We start from the raw sequence: 21,822 nt of genomic DNA on the forward strand, positions 1-21,822 counted from the left end.
TAAGTCTACAAATGCTAGAAATGTAGGTTTGCCCTTCCTTAATCTAGCTTCTAAGATGAGTCGTAGGGTCAGTATTGCCTCACGTGTTCCAACATTTCTACGGAATCCAAACTGATCTTCCCCAAGGACGGCTTCTACTAGTTTTTCCATTCGTCTGTAAAGAATTCGCGTTAGTATTTTGCAGCCATGACTTACTGATAGTTCGGTAATTTTCACATCTACTCCCGGGGCTTTGTTTCAACTCAGGTCTTTCAGTGCTCTGTCAAACTCTTCACGCAGTATCGTATCTCCCATTTCATCTTCATCTACATCTTCTTCCATTTCCATAATATTGTCCTCAAGTACATCGCCCTTGTATAGGCCTTTTATATACCCCTTCCACCTTTCTGCTTTCCCTTCTTTGCTTAGAACTGGGTTTTCATCTGAGCTCTTGATGTTCATGCAAGTGGTTCTCTTATCTCCAAAGGTCTCTTTAATTTTCCTGTAGGCAGTATCTATCTTACCCCTAGTGAGATAAGTCTCTACATCCTTACATTTATCCTCTAGCCATCCCTGCTTAGCCATTTTGCACTTCCTGTTGATCAACAAAAGTTATTCAATACATATGCCATACAATTGCTTTCTAAACTGAGATCCTTGCTGTTCAAATTTTTACTAATATGAATTGTGTTTCTTATCTTGTCGTCATCATTTATCAATGCATATTTGATGCTCAAATAAATATAGATAGTCTTGTCAGTGCTTTCTATTGTCTGTGGTACTAGGTGCTCTAAAAACTTCTGCAGGAAAGTTTTCGGAGTAAGTTTTTAATGCATCTGATATCTTTCATCTGGTAGCTTTTTTTTACCTCCTTGTGTGAATATAGACTGCATTGCTTCTGCATTGTGATTTAGTAAGGTAAATCGAGAGAGAATAGGCCACAGTGCATTGTTAAAGTCTGTGTGCAGTTACTGTAACAGATACCTCCTTCATGAGGGATGTGGTAGTGCATATTTTGAACTAAATTTCATTTATATGGTATGCCTCTGTCAAATGTTTGTCAGTTTGAATACACAGATTTTTTGGGACCCTGTCTCCAAGCTTAAGACTCCACCATGTCTTTGCATGTATCTGCTTGTGTGATGTCTTGTTTTCATTTGCAAAATAATTCTCATGACCCCTGAAGTACACCATACTTCAAATCCTGCAAATATTGAGTGACTGTTGACACTAGTATTATAGAGTTTACACCTTTATTTTCACTCACTGCTTGTAGTTTACCACAAATTATTTATGATAACCTACGCTTGTGCAACTATGTTTTTATGTTTATTTGCTGTAACAAACACCGTCAGATTTCTTTGAAAGACCAAGGAAATAACCATGGACTTTTCATCAAGGGTTGGTATTAAGTGAGATATTACATCTGCAGCTGTTATGTTGTAGATTTTCTGAATCCGTGCTAGGTGTAATTCAGTATTTTATTTGTTTCTCTAAATTTCAGAATTCTGTCTTAAAAATTTCCATTATACTAGAGAAGACTGATGTGCTGTGGTGTGCCATGCTTTACTCTACACTTGAAACAATCTCAAAGCATTGACACTGTGAACTGACTAATTTTAGTAGCTATATGCTGACAGCGTACTGCTAAATCCACTTCACAGACTAACAGAAACTGATTCTTAGCCAGGAGATTTCATTTGCCATTTTTGAGCAGTTTTATATATTTTCTGTAATTAGCAATGTGTACCGTATTAATTATGTACATAAATGTGTAGTTGTTTTGTGAAGTTGTCTGTTCTTATATAGTATGAAAATGGATTTTCTTATTGTCTCATTGTGGTCCAAAGACTTGCTTAGTATTTAGCAATTACTTACTATGTTTTGAGTTTCTGAAGTAAAGTGCCGTAACCTTTATTCTGCCAACAGCAAGGTAAAGGTGATGCATGGACTACAAGTCATTTTAATGATGTGGACAGCCCCTCTCACAGAAAATCCCCATCTACAAAGGACAATCCTGTTTCATTGCCTGAAACTACGGCTATTGACAAGGTACGTTACAAAAGCATATAAATCTTACATATTTTATACAAGTTGCAGCTGCAAATAATTTTTTTTATTTGCTTGGTTATTCTTGTAATATGCTGTTTCTGTAATTGCGTTTAGTATCCCCAGACATGTGCTATTTGTTGTGGATTGTTACCTTCACTTTCATCACTTGCTTGTAGCATTTATCATAAATGTTACATATTTAGAGACCATTGATGGCATTTAATCCCTCAATACTCTTATTATGATTATCTTCAAACTATCATCCTGTTTTGTGATACTTCTGAATTCTTGACTCCCATCTTTCAGCTCTTGAAAGACTACACTGAACCTTTAGAAAGTACACAGAGGTGACAAAAGTCATGGAAGAACAATATGCACTTATACTCATAGTGGTAGTACCGTGTACACAAGGTGCAAGAGGGCAGTGCATTGGCAGAGCTGCCATTTGTACTTAGGTGATTCATGTGAAAAGGTTTCCAGTATGGTTATGGCCGCATGACAGAAATTGACTGACTTTGAATGTCGAATGGTAGTTGGAGCTAGATGCGTGGGGCATTCCATTTCAGAAATCATGAGGGAATTCAGTATTCTGAGATCCACAGTGTCAAGAGTGTGCTGAGAATACCAAATTTCAGGCATTACCTCTCATTGTGGACAACACAGTAGCAGATGGACTTTACATAACCACCAAATGCAGCGAAGTTTGCGTAGAGATGTCCGTGATAACAGATAAGCCATACTGTGTGAAATAACCGCAGAAATCAATGTAGGATGTATGACAAATGTATCCATTAGGACAGTGCAGCAAAATTTGATGTTAATGGGCTATGGCAGCAGATGAGCAAAGCAAGTGCCTACGCTAACAGCACAACATCGCCTGCAGACCTCTCGGCTCCTAACCATATCATTGGACCCTAGATGACTGAATGACCATGGTCTGGTTAGATGAGCCCCTTTTTAAGTTGGTAAGAGCTGATTGTAGGGTTATATTGTGGTGCAGACCCCATGAAGCTGTGGACCTAAGTTGACAACAAGGCATTGTGCAAGCTGGGATGGTGGCTCCATAATGGTGTGGGCTGTGTTTACATGGAATGGACTGGGCCCTCTGGTCCAGCTGAAACAAAATGGTTATGTTTGACTACTTGGAGACGATTTTCAGCCACTCATGAATTTCATTTTTTGGATGACAATGCACCATGTTATTGGCCACAATTGTTCACAACTGATTCGCGGAACACACTGCACAGTTCGAGTGAATGATATGGCCACCGAGATCACCTAACATGAATCCCCTCAAACATTTATGGGACATAATCGAGAGGTCAGTTTGTGCACAAAATCCTGCACTGGAAACACTTTTACAATTATGAATGACTATAGAGGCAGTATGGATCACTATTTCTGCAGGGAACTTCCTGTGCTACGCCAGGCAAAAGAAGGTCCAACACAATATTAGGAAGTATCCCATGGCTTTAGTCACCTCGCTGTGTACCCATATTGTTGTTAACGGTATAGTTTCCATTTTTTTCACATAGTACTTTATTACCATTCGTAGATTTATTTAAAAATAATACGTAAAATAAAGGAAAGTCGGCCACTCATCTACAGTGGACTGATGTGTGGAGTGTTGCAACACATAACAGAAAAGCTATTAACTCTAGCTTTCCTGCTCTTGCTGTTTATCTAGTAAAAGTACAAACACCAAATGCACAGCCGCATGGTCAATGTGAGACTGGCTACTGACCATCAATTATGGGAAGCAGTAGGCTGGGCTGGTGATTGCAGTGAGGGTTATGGAAGGATGCATGAGGCAAGGAGTGGCCAGTGGCGTAAGAGTAAGGCAGGTCTTTTGACAGGTGACTCATCAGCTGCACAGCAAGATGAAAGGGGAGGGTAGAGCATATAAGCGATATAGGGAGGGGGCAAAGATGAGAAGGGTCAAGGTGGAGAGAGAAACAGGAAGGAGGAGAGAAGGGAAGAGGAGTGGAAAAGGGAGTGATTTTTTTTTGGGGGGGGGGGGGGGGGGGGAGAGAGGGAGAGAGAGAGAGAGAGAGAGAGAGAGAGAGAGAGAGAGAGACTGTGTGTGTGTGTGTGTGTGTGTGTGTGTAAGCTACTGTTATGTGTTGCTATACTCCACAAGTGAGTGTCAGCTTTAAGTGACTGGTTGCCTTTCCCTTAATTGTCCCATCCAGGAATTTCTTTATTGTTATACATTGCTTTTTTGACTCTTTCGCTTCCCATACCCTTTTAGTTTTGTTGCTGTCTTTACTCACTTACCCACAACTCATTGTCCATTTCTTTATTAATTAAGATGTTTATCCTTTCTTCTCCTCTTCAGCATCTGCCTTCAAAGCGTGCACCAGCCACCTTCTGTTGTGCAGTGTGAACACTCACTGTTTCAATGGCCCTCCACACTAATAAGTGCCACGCTACAACTCCTTACCCTCACGATGTTCTCTACAGCTAATTCATGCTGCCCAACTGTTAGTTTGTCTTATATGTTTATTTATGAACAGATTGTACTATCTCACATGTTTCTTACTGTTGCTCGTATCAATTTGAGATTGAGCATATTTATTTACAAGCGTACCTACTACCTCATGCATTTTTTCTGACCTCCCTTCTAACTTCCTATGTACGAGTAGTTCTTATCTCCATATAGTACCTACCATTTATTTCTGTTATAACCCTTCAACAAGAAGTTTTCAGCTCCTTATTTTCAGCCTTTATAACTATTTTTTCAACCACTCCTGTTGTCTCCTGACCTTCCAACCACGAAGCCCTCCTCATTCTTCCTTCATGAATTCTGAAAACTCTCCTTTGTTATAGCAAAACTAGCCACATATCCTCTTTCTGAAATCTTGTCTGGCACATGATATCCACCTGATTTACTTACCATTAAAATTGTCATCTCTGGCTGTCACCCATCCTACTGCAAGAACCTTCACCTTTCTGGTAGTCTTTGCCCTCACTAATCCAGGCCTTCACAGTCACACAATCGAAGCTCAAACTGTACTTGACAGCCTCTGGTCCTATTGCAAAATCCTTTTAGTCCTGCCTTGCAGGTCTGGGAATTAGAATAGGCCCGAGGTATTCCTGCCTGTCATAAGAGGCGACTAAAAGGAGTCTCACACATTTTGGCCTTTATGTGATGGTCCCCTGCAGGGTTTGACCTCCATTTTTCAAAATTTTCCCGAACAGCGAGCCAGCTGGGGAACGGCGCCTTAAGTGGTGCATCGTGTCCATCGTGCCTTGAGATTTTAGCCCACTTTCTCATTGTCACACTGCAGTCCAGCTCATTCTCCATCTCTTGGGTGAGGACGCCTTCATGGATGTGTTTTCCACCATGCACGATTCAGTGTTGCTTTTTGTGCTGACGATGACCATGGACTTCTTTGCACCTCATATCCAGCATGGTAGCCAGTCCGTCGTGGTGGGGCCGCCATGTACCCTGTTGGTTGTAGCCCTCTGACAACACAGGAATCGCTCTGCTGATGCCTGCGCCAATAACTCCCCACGTATGCCAAGGAGTAGATGCCCGTCATTCTGGGGCATTGGGACGCCCAGCAATGGCCATCCTGTCATGTGGCCTTTGTTGCGGCTGGGTGGCACCTGTGGTGAGGGCCCCTGGTCGGGGCCGGTGGCATCAGGGCGGATGACACGTGATGAAGCATACCACTTCATCACTTGCTGGTGATCAAAGACCAGCAGTCTCAAAGCGTTCCAAGTCTCAGTACAATGGAAGAAAGTACAACACTGAATCATTCCCCTCCCTAGCCACACTATGGGAGGAATGCCAGGCTAAGGATGGCAGCGAACCTTATTCACCCCGGTACCTCGTATGTACGAGAGCTGATGGGACTCCTTTGTTTCAATGAAGCCACAGTTTTTTGTAGAGCATTTAGAAGACAAGTTTGGGGAGGTGGAGGGTTTGTCCAAAATGCGATCTGGGTCAGTCTTGATAAAAACAGCATCCTCTGCCCAGTCACGGACTTTACTGGCTTGTAACAAGTTGGGGGTTGTTTCTGGCACCATCACACCACATAAGAGCTTAATATGGTCCAGGGTATTATCTTCCACAGGGACTTTCTTTTGCAGTCTGACGACGAGCTGTGTGCCAATTTATAGTGGCGAGGTGTTCATTTCATGTGGTGTGTCCATCGGGACCCGAGGGATAATCAGGTTGCCACCAGTGCCTCCATGTTGGCCTTCGAGGGTGGCACCTTACCCGAGAAGGTCAAGGCGATGGTCAACCGCTGTGATGTCAAGCCATATATCCCTCCCCGATGCAGTGCTTTAAGTGCTGGACGTTCGGCCATATGTCTTCCTGCTGTACTTACAGCATCACATGTTGAGATTGTGGACGTCCATCCCATCCCAATAATCCATGTGCCCCGCCTCACATCTGTGTCAACTACGGAGAGCATCATTCACCTTGCTCACCCGACTGCAGGATTTTAAAGAAAGAGAAGAAATCATGGAATACAAGACTCTGGACCGACTGACCTACACTGTAGCTAAGAGAAAATATGAGCGCCTACATCCTGTGGCTATGGTCTTCTCATACACCACCGCTACGAGAACAGTTGCAGCCTCATCAGTTCCGCAAATTCCAGTCGACTCTCAGAACCATAAGGCTACACCTGCCTCTTTGATGGTATGTGGGGGGGGCACGTACCCCCCCCCCCCCCCCTTGTAACTCCCGCACCACCTACCTCAGAAGCACTGCCCCCCCCCCCCCCCCAACCATTGGGGAATTGGGGATACCAGTCCCCACTTCTGAGCCAGAGAAGCGTAAGTCTTCTTTGGCTCCTCTTGTCACGAAGGGGTCCCTTGGGTCACTCCCTTCCCAGGTTTCTGCTAATGGGAAAGATGACGCCTGCCAGTGGCTGAAGCGCCCAAAAGCAGCTGGTCGTAGGGCTTCACAATCATCCTCAGTCCCAGAGACTGAATCAATGAAGCCCTCCCAGCCAGAGAAACCCAAGGAGCAGCGAGAAAAGTCCAAAAAGAAGACCCCTAAGGTTAAGGAAATTGTGGTGGCACCCACACCACCGCTACCTACAAGCTCTGCATCTATGGATAAGGTGGAGATTCTGGCGTCCGCTGAGGTCCTAGATCTTGCTGGACCCTCAGACACAATGGATATAGACTGTTCAAGCAATAAGTCAGTGGCAGCAGGTGACCCTGAGGCGTTAACTACCTCATTGAATGTTCCATGCCTTCCCAGTCTCACGATGATGTCATCCTCCAGTGGAATTGGAGCAGTTTTTCCACCACCTGGCTGAGCTGCGGCAACTGTTAAGCTTTACACCTGCTTTCTGCATTGCCCTCCAGGAAACCTGGTTCCCGGAAATGCGGGCCCCTGCCCTTCACGACTATAAGGGATATTACAGGAACCGTAGCGACTATAATTGAGTGTCAGGTAGAGTTTGAGTTTATGTCCCAAACTGAGTCTGTAGTGAAACTGCACCCCTTCAAACCCCTCTTGAAGCTGTGGCTGTCAGAATAAGGATGACACAGGAAATAACTGTCTGCAATGTATATCTTCCTCCAGACGGTGCAGTACCCCTAAATGTATTAGCTGCACTGATTGATCAACTCCCTAAACCTTTCCTACTTTTGGGAGATTTTGATGCCCATAACCCCTTGTAGGGTGGCACCATGCGTACTGGCCGAGGCAGAGATGTCGAAAGTTTACTGTCTCAGTTCGACCTCTGCCTCTTAAATACTGGGGCCGCCGCACATTTCAGTGTGGCTCGTGGTAGTTACTCGACCATTGATTTATCCGTTTACAGCCCAGGACTTCTCCCATCTATCCACTGGAGAACACATGACGACCTGTGTGGTAGTGACCACTTCCCCATCTTCCTGCCACTGCCCCTGCATCAGGCCCATGCATGCCTGTCCAGATGGGCTTTAAACAAGGCAGACTGGGAAACTTTCACCTCTGCGGTCACCATCGACTCTTCCCCACACAGTAACATCGCTGTGACAGTTGAGCAGGTGACAACAACAATTGTTACTGTGGCGGAAAAACGCGATCCATGACTCCTTAGGGTGCCCTCGGCGAAAGGCGGTCCCTTGGTGGTTGCCGGAAATTGCTGAGACAGTTAAGGAGCGTCGAGGAGCTCTACAGTGGCATAAGTGGCACCCTTCCCTGGAGCGCAGTATTGGGAGACAAACGTCTCACCCATTGGGTGCCATATGTCACATTTTCAAGTCTGGATGAAGATCAGACGTCTTTTTGGGTACCAGATACCTACAGGTGTCCCTGGCATTAACATCAATGGCATGTTATCTACCGATGCAAATGCAATTTCTGAGCACTATGCTCGAGCCGTTACGTCAGAGAACTATCCCCAGCCTCTCGCACCCTCAAACGGCGGATGGAAAGAAAAGTCCTCTCACACGCTACATGCCACAGTGAAGCCTATAACACCCCATTTACAGAGTGGGAACTCCTCAGTGCCCTTGCACATTGCCCCGACACAGCTCCTGGGCCAGATTGGATCCACAGTCAGATAATTAAACATCTCTCATCTGACTACAAGCGACATCTCCTCATCATCTTCAACAGTATCTGGTGCGATGTCGTCTTTCCGTCACAATGGTGGAAAAGCACTATCATTCCGGTGCTTAAACCCAGTAAAAACCCACTTGATGTGGGTAGCTATCGGCCCATCAGCCTCACCAATGTTCTTTGTAAGCTGCTGGAATGTATGGTATGTTGGCGGTTGGGTTGGGTCCTGGAGTCACGTGGCGTACTGACTCCATGTCAGGGTGGCTTCCGCCGGGCTCGCTGTACCATTGATAATCTTGTGTCCCTCGAGTCTTGCCATCTGAACAGTCTTTTCCAGACCCCAACACCTGGTTACTGTCTTTTTTGATTTACAAAAAGCTTATGACATGACCTGGTGACATCATATCCTTACCACATTATACGAGTGGGGTCTCCGAGGTCCGCTCCCGATTTTTATCCACAATTTCCTGTTGCTTCATACTTTTCATGTCCAAGTTGGTGCCTTCCTTAGTTCCCCCCATATCCAGGAGAATGGGATCCCGCATGGCTCCTTATTGAGTGTATCTCTATTTTTAGTGGCCATTAATGGTCTAGCAGCAGCTGTAGGGCCGTCCGTCTCACCTTCTCTGTATGCAGATGACTTCTGCATTTCATACTGCTCCACCAGTATTGGTGTTGCTGAGCGGCATCTACAAGGAGCCATCCACAAGACGCAGTCATGGGCTGTAGCCCACGGTTTCCAGTTTTCGGCCACAAAGTCTTGTGTTATGCACTTGTGTCAGCGTCGTGCCGTTCATCCTGAACCAGAATTTTACCTTAATGATGATCCACTCACCATAGTGGAGACATACCTATTCTTAGGACTGGTTTTCGATGCCAGATTGACTTGGCTTTCTCACCTCCATCAGCTTAAGCAGAAGTGCTGGCAGCACCTCAATGCCCTCTGCTGCCTGAGCAACACCAACTTCGATGCAGATCGCTCTACGCTGCTGCAGCTCTACAGAGCCCTTGTTCAATCCCGCCTTGACAATGGGAGTGTGGTTTATGGTTCGGTGGCACCCTCAGTGTTGCGTTTACTCGACCCAGTGCAGCACTGTGGCATTCACCTAGCAACAGGAGCTTTTAGAATGAGTCCAGTGACCAGTGTCCTGGTGGAGGCAGGTTAGGCATGCACAGTTGCTCTCCAGTTATGTTGCACACATTTGTAGTTCTCCTCTGCATCCGAATTACCATCTCCTTTTCCCACTCACGGCCGTTCATCTCCCTCATCGGTGGCCCAGATCAGGGCTTACAATTGCAGTTTGTGTGCGATCCCTTCTCTCCGAACTGGAGTCCTTGCCTTTACCACATACACTTTAGGTTCATTCATGAACACTTCCATGGTGTACACCTAGGCCATGGCTTTACCTGGACCTCTCACAAGGCCCTAAGGACTCACTTAACCCTGCGACCCTCTGCTGTCACTTACTCTCGATTCTTGACATGTACTGGCGCGATGAAGTGGTTTATACTGATGGCTCGATGGCTGATGGTCGCATTGACTTTGGTTATGTTCATGGGGGACATAGAACAGCACCCCTTACCAGCTGGCTGCAGTGTTTTCACTGCAGAGCTGGCGACCATATCTCGTGCTCTTGAGCACATCTGCTCATGCCCATGCAAGTCATTTCTCCTGTGTACTGACTCCTTGAGCAGCCTACAAGCTATCGAGCAGTGCTGCCCTGTCATCCTTTGGTAGCAACCATGTAAACCAACCATTACGCCATGTAGAACCCTGTTTAAAACAGTTCCAACCTCCCTCCAACCATTATCCTCCTACCCTTCCACATTATCATCCCCTGGTAATATTTCAGGAACTCCTCACTTCTAACTTGGCCTTAACTTTCTTTCCTAAATACCTCCTCAATGAACCTAACATCACTTCTATGGAACGTACAGTTATGTGTAACCTTAAAACCAATCCAGACCATTCATCTTTACTGTGGGGAAAGGCTCCACGACAATAGTCATGAATCATGGTGACTCTGTAGTTGAGAGTCTCTGCCAATTTTCTGTCACCTCTGCATACAAACCTTAATGACCATGATCCCCTCCCAGAAGTCTGAAGTGACTTCCAGCAGCTCCTTGAAGCCTTAAGTCCATCCTAAAATCTGACAGTTGAATTCATTTCCCTCCCCACATAAGCGACCCCACACATTCCTACCATTTACCTACTCCACAAACCCAACACCATAGGTCTCACCATTACTTGTCCATTGTCACTGGACACAATGCTCCCACAGAATGAACTTCCGCCTTTGTTAACATGTCCTAACTGTTGTCCATAACCACTTATCCTACCTTCAAGACCCTGCTCACTTCCTTCACCGTCTCTCCACAGTTACCACCAGGCTCCTTGTTAGTCACTATGGATGTGTCATCCTTGTACACAAACATCCCTCTTGCCCAAGTTTGAGACCATGGAACACTACCTTTCCCAACACCATCCTGATACCAAAACCACCGCCTCTTTCCTAATTTTGCTAGCCAACCAAATCGTGACCCAGAATTATTTCACTTGTGAAGGCCAAATCTATAAACAAATTCATGGAACTGCTACTGGTACCCACATGGCATCAACCTATGACAACTTATTTATGGACCATCCGGAGAGATCTTTCCTATCAAGTCAATGCCTTAAACTGATTTTCTCGTTCAGATTTGTTGATGACATTTGCATGATCTGTACTTGTGGCAAGCACAACCTTTGCTTTTTCCTCTATTACCTCAACACCTACTCCCAAATCTCTTTTACCTGGTCCTTCTCAGCTCAACAAGCTACCTCCCTAGATGTCCATCTCCATAAATATATCTGCTTGTACCAGCACATCAACCATAACAGTATCTTCTCTTTGACAGGTCATGTCAGAAAGTCTCTTCCTTACAGCCTCACCAACTGAGGTTGCCCTATCTGCAGCAGAAAGCACAAGTTGTCAAAATATACTGATGACCGTATTAGCGCCTTTATTGGCAAGAGCACCCCACTCATAAACATATCTCCCATAACATCTCTTCCCCTGATACTAGTAAACCTGTTTACCAGCTAGCAACCAGCACTCGTATAACTCCAGTCACATCCCAGTCTTGAATAGTTCAACTACATGTCACCAGATCTTCAACTATCTCTCATCATGCCCTGAGATGAGAGATATCCTTCCCAAAATCCTGCTCACATCACCCAAACTAGTGTTCTACCAGCTACCGAATTACAGAATGTCATAGTCTATCCTTATCCCAGACCTACACGCCATGAGTCATTTCCTTGTGATCATCACAGGTGCCAAACTTGGCCCATACACCCACTCACTATCTCCTACTTCAGTCCAGTAACAGGTATTTCTTACATAGTGAAAGGCAGGACCACATACGAAAGCAGTCACATTATATATCAGCTATGCTGCTATTACTGTGTGACATTCTATGTGGGCGTGACAAGTAACCAACCAGCCATCTACTCACATGAATGGTCACCAACAATCTCCGGCAAACTGCAAACTAGACCATCCAGTTGCCAGATATTCTACACACCACAATACAAATGGTCACCAACAAACTCTGGCACACTGCAAACTAGACCACCCAGTTGCCAGATATGCTACACACCACAACACAAATGACTTCAACAGCTGCTTCATTAGGCAGGCCATTTGGGTATCCCTTCCAGCACAAGTTTCTCCAAACTTCGGAGATGAAAAGTCTTTCTCCAGTATATCCTGTACTCTTGCAATCCCCCCGGCCTAAACGTCTGCTAACATGTTTCCCACTGCTTCACATCACCTTTTCCCTTTTGCCCTCTTTCTTCCGGCCACATCACTCTTTAACCATCCAGATTGTGTACTGTCTTCTGCCACTACTTGCTCCTTCCACATGGTCTCTCTCTCTCTCTCTCTCTCTCTCACACACACACACACACACACACACACACTTTTCCCTTTCTCTCTCCCCTCCCTGCCTCCTTCTTCATCCTCACATTCCCCCCCCCCCCCCCCCCCCCCCCTTGCTCTCTCTCATGCTCTGTGGTTTTAACTCCTTTCGTCATGTTGTGCAACTGCTGAGTCATCTGTTGAAAGACTACTGGTCTTGCTCTATCCTGCTACCCCCTCTTTGCCTCGTGTGTCCTCCCCACCTCATCTCAATTTCCATCTGCTCAGGAAATTGATTTAATAATTGATCATAATCACCAGTCTCACCACAGTCATAGGAATGTGTGTTTGGGTGTCTGTGTGGTTGTGGTTTAAGTGTGTCTGTGGTTTAAGTGTGTCTGTTTTTACTAGAAAAAGAATAGGCTCATGACAGCTTGTGTGAATACTGTTTTCTGTTATTTGTTGCTATGTTCCACACATCAGTCTGCTAACGATGGCTGGTTGCCTTTCCCTTGGTGTACGTATGTTCCATCCAGGAATTTCCATGATTGTTGTTGTTTAAGAAAAGTGTGATTTGCATCATGTTTAAATGATAAAAAGCTCCTACTCACCAGCTATGCAACTGACTTCTTAGATTGGTATGTAAAACAGGAAATATTGCTGAGAAATAAACTCCATAAGTGGGAACAACAGTTACTGGCGTAAGAAGAAAATATTCTCACTTATTAGTGTTTGTCTTGACCCTTTTGCCCCACTATTGAATGGTTACTATTACTTACGTTCAAGGTTCAGAGATATTAGGAATACCCTATTATTTGTGAATTCAGTTGCCGATAATCTTTGTGGTAATCTGACAAGTAAGGTACAGGGCTCTGACCTGTTAAATATGGGTTTGAGTTATACTACAAATAAGCCACAGACATTGTAATATTACGTTTAGTGTTTGCATGTGAATAATCAACAACATACTGCAGTAGTACGCACTCACAAGCCAAGACTGTAGAGAAGAAGAAAAAAAGAAAAATGTTGCAGTCACAGCCATTCACATATACAACACATGATTTCATTGTCAGTGCCTGTTTGTTTATTTTATTTCTCTTTCTTGATTGAGCATCCTGAACATTTATTTTTGTTTGGTGCATGTGCAATCTTTCTGCAGCCTTTCTTCTCTGTGCAAGCAAGAAATTGTGTAAAGCTTATTCATCTTTAATTGTTTTGTGTTGTTGTTTACATCATTCTGTATGGTTGGTATTCCTAATCTGCTGCATGTGGAAGAATGATACACAAGGTGTTGTGTTGTTCATCTTTCAGGGAAAATTATTATGCTACTTATCTTTTGCAACTGAATTTTACTTTTGTTTCTGAAATTTCATTTTATTGTTTTATGCATCTTCAGTGGTTTGTGTTATTTGATCTATGTTTTCTATTTGATCTATCGTAATTTGCTCTTTTATTAGCATTTCCAGACTCTCACTTCCTTTTATAAATGTTGACACTGAGCTGTGTGTCATTACACTGAGAGCAGGGATAAGTGCAGTAATAACAAAATGCAGCTCAGTGCAAATATCTGTACAAGGAATTTTGTGTGTGAACATGCTAACAGAAGAATCAATGAAATACATAAAATATAGGGGGGGGGGGGGGGGGGGGAGAGAGAGAGAGAGAGAGAGAGAGAGAGAGAGAGAGAGAGAGATAACTGAAGAGCTTAAAACACTTAGCTGTAAACGAATCATGTTTGGTTAAGGACAAAAAATAAAATTTGATTGAAAAAAATAGCAATAGTTATTAGCTATTCTAATCTACAAGATAAAGATTATTTAAGTAGCAACTGAGAAAGACGGGTGCACATGTTGAAAAAATAAGACGTAATGTTGTGTGTATTCTTTTGTTCTCCATTCACAGTACCAGTTTGCAAAGATGTTGGATACTGTTAAAAATGCTGCAGCTTTCCAGGAGGCATATCACTCTGATATCCCTCCATTGACTCTTCCTACATCAAGTGCAGCATCGACTGTAGACGATGAGCCTTTTAGTAAAGAAGACCAACTTACGTACAGAGTACAGGAAAACAAGCAGCATTCTGTTAGTCCAGGAGAAGAACTCAGGAAATATATTCAACAGGTAATGGACTGGGAAAGCCTATCACTGAAAGTTGTTTATTGGAGGTGGGAGAGGCACACACAGTTCATATAGTCAAGATCAGTAATTATTTCATTTTTATGTATGATCCATAATTCAGGCATTTTCCTGTATACATATATATAGGGCATTGTTATCAGAATTAAAATCATAAATTGACATATTTAGACACGATTAAGGACATTATTTGCACTTGTGTATAGTTCCTGAGTACAGGTCAGATGAAATTACAGAACTTTCATGATTCTTTGACATAAATTGGTGGCACGTGAAATGTCTGATACACTAACACGCGCAATATGGTTGCCCACTCATGTGTCAATAGACAAGATAACCACACACACACACACACACACACACACACACACACACACACACACACACACACACACACACTGTGGCATGCACTGCTTTGCGTTATGTTAGTCTAAGAGTAGGTGAAAGGCACTTTTCTGTCTGTTATTCTCTTGAAATCTTCTATATTGATTTATTCATTGTCTGCAATGCATATTTGCTCTCCAGTTGAGGCTATGAACTGCTCCTTGTGATTGATCATCATGGCCTTCTCAGGCTAGGCATTTACCTTATTCCTTCCAAATGTGGCATAGCACATGTTGACAAGACAGTATTCACACTCCAAAATGTAACACTAGAATCATATATAGCTCGTGTAGTTCAGTATGTCAACTGTTGTAAAATGTTGGATTGCCGAAGAACATGAAATAAATTATAACAGTGCAGAGTTGTTTATCTATGCACAACTTATTGGTACAGTAAACTCTCAATTATTATCCGCTTTGCAGATTACCTGCAGCCTATTTCTCCCAGTTCTTTTATGGTTGCTGAAAATTTTTCTTTTATGTTGGAGCAGTTGCCATTGAATGATAATGTCACGTTACAACACTAGTTAACAGTGTGCTGCTCTAACACCTCAAGTGCTGGATTGCATTGCTGTGGTGAATATTGTAGTCATTTGATTTCTGTTAGTGCTGAACAATGTCTGAAAAGTGAAAATGTGTTGTGCTAACAGTACAGCAGAAGCTGGAGATAATACACAAACTTGAGGAAGACAGTATTGATTCGTGGAACCTGGAACTGATTTACAATGTGGGTGAAATTGTGATCTGTGACATTTGGAAAAACAAATTTGCTAGCATGTCTGACTCATTTCAAGGTTTGTCAAAGTGAAAGGCTATGAAAATATCTACAAACACAGAACTGGATAAAGCCAAGCTGTAATGGTTTCATCAGAAAAGAACAGAGGGCACACTAGTATCTGGCTCAATAAGTGCCAAACAGGCCCAGTTTTTCTTCAAAACCTTGGGGATTGAAGGACATTTTAATGCATCTTCCAGCTGGCTAAGTAGATTTAAACAGTGTCATGGTATCCAGGAGATTGCCATCTGAGGAGAAAAGCTAAAAGCAGATAATAAGCTTGCTTCTGAATTTTGTTATGATTCCCATGAGTGTACAGTATGAGAAAATTTAGAACTGGAGCAAATAAACAACAAGGGCGAAACTGGGCTGTTTTGGAAGTGTCTACCACCAAAGACTTAAGCTTTCGAGACAGAGCGTAGTGTGCCTGGTTATAAATCAAATAAAAAAAGGATAACTGTGTTGTATTGTGCTAATGATACAAGATTGTATAAAGTTAAGTTTGGTATAATAGGTAAAGTGAAAAAAACTGCTCTGTTTCAAAGAAAAAGAAATGTACATGTATGTGTCCATTATTTTCACCAGAAAGAGACCTGAATGGACTGCAGAATATTTCAAACATGGTTCCATAAGTGCTCCATGCTACAGGTCCGAGAACATTTAACTTTGAAGGGTCTACCTGCTTGCATCTGAATGAACTTGCTCTGAAATTGGAAACAGGATGATATTTGTAAAATACTTACCACCTAATGTGACAGCTTTAATTCAGCCAATGGTTCATGGTGTCAGTGCTGCTATGAAGAAAATATATGGAGGAAATCTGCTACAAAAACTTATTGATGAGGGCAGCAGTCTTCAAACATTTTGGAAACAATTGACTTTGCAATTTATGAAGTGTGGAAGGTGTAGTCTAAGGTAAAACAATCAGCTACAGCCAATTCATGGAAAAACATTAATCCTGAAATTGATGAAATTGGTGATTCCAATGATGATGAAGACTGCTCATTAGCAACATTAGCTCCTGTTTTGAAAAGTACTCCAGAGTGTGAAACTTGACAAAGAAAGTATTTCTGTTTGATTTGATTTGGAACACACAGAGAATGTTAGCTGCTGTTTTGAAAAGTACTCTGGGGTGTGAAACTTGACAAAGAAGGTTTTTCTGAATTGTTTGATGTGGACTGCATAGAACTAGGTCATGGGATGTTGAGTGACATTGCTACTGTTACCAAGTACAAGGGAAATCTGGGGGGGGGGGGGGGGGGGGGGAGAATGACAGTGACAAAGATAACAACATTTGTCTAATTCCAGAAACAGTAATCAGTCATGCATCAGCACTTGAATGGGCTGAAGGGTTATTGGACAGTCTGGAACTGCAAGGACATGATCCCCTTTCTGACAAGTTGGTGTTGTGTAAAATTCATAGCATGTTATGTTAAAGAAGGTGTACCTCATTGAGACAGAAGTCAATTCAAGAATATTTTGTTTCAAAGTAGTGCAGTGTAATGTGAAACTAACTTGCCACTCTATGCTTTGTAAGTGCTGTATTCTCATGTGTAATATGATAAATAAAATATAATTTATTTTAAACATTATTTGAGTGATTTTAATTATGACATTGTGATTAATTTTTGTTTTTGAACAACTCTAATACATTACCACGTACTTTAAGTGTTGGTTATCTGCAGAATTCAATTATCCATGATTTTCAAGTCGCCAATTACTGTGGGCAATCTAGAGTACACTGTACTGTGTTGTAAAAGAGCTTATGGATATTTACCTTGATGTTTACCTTGTAGACATTAACAGACTTAGCAGAATCTTGGTCTGCAGTTCGCAGAAACATGCCTAGGCTATTTTGCATGCTTCCACGCCTGACTGAAAAATTCATCCTCAGTCATGTTTGCTTCTCTGAGCTGTGAACACAATGAAAGTTTGAACCAGGCCTGGAGCCATGCTCACGTAGCTAATTGTTAAGGTGGCTGCTCATGACAAACAGGAAATTTGGGTTGTAGTCCTGGATTGGCACAAGTTTTCAGTTGTCACTACACATTCATGATACTGCAGGTGGAATGGATTCCACTAATATTATTTCAGGTGATTGCACCTTCCTTCATTTCATCCCCGTTGATCTGTTTACCTAATTTCACTGTTCTTATTTTATTTCTTGCTTGCAGGCTTTTAGATCGTAACAGGTATTTGCATATTTCATCATACTTGGGTTGGAAATTAAATACAGCATTTTCAGGAAGTGCAGTAAATATTTCAGAACAACTTGAAATGTAACAATTCTTAGAAATATAATTCCCAGTTTTTGCAAAGTTATAGCTGTTTGAATATTGTTCATAAAAAGATCTCACAATAATGAGCAAGAATGCACAGATAACTTACTGAAACAGTATTATTATTATTATTATTGTTATTATTTATTTATTTATTCATCCAGGGATCATCTTTACAATGATATTGGACTTGTCATCATAATACACTGACAATAAGTGGCTCAAAAAATTATACACGCATGCGCAGAATCTATGAGGGAAGTAAAGCGCAATAATTTTACTGCCAAGAAGCTTAATAGGTAACAAAAAGAAAAAAATCACAAATGTACTTACATCGTTTACCTATTTTTTGTACACAATCACCAATTTTCTCAACACATTTCTCCCATCGCGGTACCAGTTTCAATATGCTCTTTTTAGAGAAGTCTATTTGGTTGGAGTACAGCCATCAGTGGACTGCTGATTCATTGCCACATATGTTGCAAAGTGTTGGCCGGCCGGAAATTTCTTCGTGGGACCAAACAGATGAACATCTGATAGTACAAGACGGACTGTATGGAGGATGCTGGAGCACTATACACCCAAATTTGGCAGCTTTTTCAAAAACAGGGGCAGCAACATGGGGGCTAGCATTGTCATGAAGAAGTTTTACACAGCATTAATGTTGTGGCATTTGTCATAAAGAGTGTGATACAACTGAACCAAAGTTTTCATGTAGGCTGCTTCATTCACGTTGGTCTCCTGTTCAGCAAAGCCCACAAGTAACACATGATGCCTATCCCAGAACACTATCACAAACAGTTCCCTATCAGACTGAGGCACTTTGAATTTTTTTTCGTACTGGGGAACCATTATCTTTCCACTCCAAAGAGGCCTGCTTGGTTTTGAGTGTTTAGTGATACGCCCATGACTCATTACCAGTGATGATTCCTGATGATGCCCTTCTGCAGCGTAATGTGTTAAGTGATCCAAGCTTGTCATCAGTCACTCACTTAGGCACCCAGTGAGCACTGACTTTACGAAGTTTCTCAGTGTCTCATGATCAGTGTCACACACTGCACCATAGGAAATGTTGAACTGTTGTGATAATGTTCACATTTCCAAATGCTGGTTGTTCAAAATTGCTGCCTCAATGGCTCTGATATTCTGTGGTGTTGCAGCTGTTACCAGCTGCCCAGAGCATGGCAAATCACTAAGGTTCACAAGGCTCAGATCTTGAAAGAATGCACACCACCTGGAGACACTGATACAGTCCATACAGTTGTCCCCATACATATCACGCATATCCCTGTGAATTTCACTCAGTTTATGCCCTTTGGCCCACAAATATCAGATTACACTTCTCCACTATTCACAAGTTGACAGTAGCATGCACGCCATGTTCAGGCTACTCTTGCTAGAGCTGCGCATGAAAGCAAAATATTTTGTGTAGCACAGACTTCAGATTATATTGTCAAGAAATTTCAACATTCAAGCTGAAATATCAGGGGAGAAAAAAATTATTTTGTGTTATTTTCCGATCCTCCCTTGGAAGTATGCTTTCCTGAATATGAGATCAGCGTATGAACAACTGCGCTGCCTCATTCAATTGGTCCTTGTTGTACAATATTCTTTGATGTGAACACAGTTTTTCTCATCATTACTGCACACCTGAACTACATCTACTGGTGACTCCAGCACTGTAAACTTGTTGCTATGCCCCTTGCACCAACTCCAAATTGGCTGGAAAGCTGACTTCAAGCCTTTACACTTGCCATGATTCCTGTCGGTCCACGTGAAAAACTGAGTCACGTATATCACTGCACTGTCTCTGAATTCTGTAGAGTAAACAAAGCTACATTTTTTTAGGTCTGGGAAGGCTGCAGTTGCAGCCCTATAGCCACCCTTTCTTCCCCCCTGGATTCTCCTCTGCCCAGAACACCTGTAAACCTGCGTTAGTATTCATGTCTCCGCATATTATTCAGCATTTTGTGTTGAGATTTGTTAAAGAAAGTGTCAGCTCTACAAATAGGTGAATGGTACACATGCAGAATGATTAGCTTTGTTATTTCAGTGGCTGCCATGTTTATCTACATTAAGTGTGATCAGATCATTTCTAACTTAAAGATGTGTGCTAATTCTGATATAAATACACAATAGCCCATCATTTAAAGTAGTTCTACAGTAGCAACTTGCACCTTCATACCACATATGCGTTATATCCTGTGTTTGATTTTCTTTTGCACCAGTGCTCTGTAATGCATAGCACAATGCTGCTCAAAGACTGTAATTCAGTTTCAAGCTGGTGTACTTTATTTTTAATAGACTGTGCATTCTTATGAAGAAAGATGATTCCTAGTAAATTTCTCTGATCATTGTGAACTCTGGTGTGGTACATTCTCTCTTCTCTGTACTCAGTGAAGAAATCTCTAAATTAGTTGAAATACATCTAAGGCAGGGGAGTCTGTTGCGTGGTTTATTGTAAAGCCACAGTGACAGGTATTTGACCATGTGTGGCCCTACACCCTTCTGCTATACTCTCAGTAAATAAACCCCATCAGTCTTCCTCTCCTAGTCCTGTTGATATGTAGACCATGCCTAGTGTAGCCCCATCTCTGATATCCTCACTGGCACAAGTGCAATGTGCACCTAGTCAGCAGAAATAACATGAATGGTGTAGAACAGAATAGGTTATTTTTTTAAAACAACTCTTCACATCCCATCACAGTGTTACACTTAGTTATTCTGAGTGTCTTTCGGTGCACTTGTAATTCTGTTTTGTGGCAAATTCTGCCTTGTGTTAGTTTTTTCCTATAACTTCATTTTCCATCCATCCACATATATAAAAATGTATTGAAGTCAGGTCTGAGAAACGTTACATTTAGATGATACGTTATCTAGTGGTTAAAATGTGCAGAGAGAAAATGCCCACCCCTGTAGTGAAAGGAACCTTATCCAATAACAGTGGCAATTCACTTTGCAGGAAGTACACTTATTGTGTTCTGTAAGAAAGTTAGTTAGGGCAATGGACCTAACTAACTAATTACATACCACATCATACTTAAAGTTTACATAGTAATGACACAGAAAATATTTTTTCGGGTGACATTTGGATTTTTGTCACACCACAGATGTAAGCTATGGCTGTTGTTGATGCCCTCATCCATGAAAGCAGCTACATGAATGAGTTATTTGAATGTTACACTTAGCAGTTGCCCATCAACAAACATCAAATAATTGAGCTTTGTGGTCTGTGTGTGATATTGTAGTTACATACTCCTTTAATTCAAATGACAAAAACACTAGGGCTATACTCTATTCATCATAAGAATAAACCTGATGCAAACATTACCTCACGTATTCTTCCGCATTTGCTTGAATCTCATTGGATTTCGTTTCACATGGAACAGAAGCCAAGTTGTGAACATTACAGTCAAGTACAATCTAAAGGATACGTTTTGTGCTGTGTTACATGCACATAGACTGAGTGATAATGTGGGACAACAGCTTTATCAGCACATTAAACTTGGGCAGCACTGGCAAGCCAACAGTCCAACTAACTTGCAGTGATGTGAGTTGCAGTTCAGATGTAAAAAGAGACGAGCAAAGAAACAATATACCTTTGAATGTCATTTAATTTTTAAAGAGACTGAAATAATATTTGGAGAAACTCCAGCACTACCACACACTTCTTAGGTGACCAGACAGAAAGCATAAAATGCATTCATTCTCACCTGACACAGTACTGTAATTACAAACAAGAGTGATGAAAATTTCTAACTTAAACATAGGGTAATTTTTGTGAGAGAGCTGTGTG

General features: G+C 42.2%; 1 protein-coding gene across 2 annotated transcripts in view; it reads left to right on the forward strand.

Moving 5' to 3' along the window:
• LOC124612477 overlaps window positions 1-21,822 on the forward strand; it is a 230,798-nt gene that overhangs the window by 164,952 nt on the left and 44,024 nt on the right. For both annotated transcript variants that reach the window (XM_047140715.1, XM_047140722.1), the window contains exons 10-11: window positions 1,909-2,031; window positions 14,356-14,574. In XM_047140715.1, coding sequence (XP_046996671.1) covers window positions 1,909-2,031; window positions 14,356-14,574 — 342 coding nt within the window. The remainder of the gene's footprint in view (window positions 1-1,908; window positions 2,032-14,355; window positions 14,575-21,822) is intronic.

This window comes from Schistocerca americana, chromosome 1 (assembly GCF_021461395.2).
Source record: "Schistocerca americana isolate TAMUIC-IGC-003095 chromosome 1, iqSchAmer2.1, whole genome shotgun sequence".
NCBI lineage: Eukaryota > Metazoa > Arthropoda > Insecta > Orthoptera > Acrididae > Schistocerca > Schistocerca americana.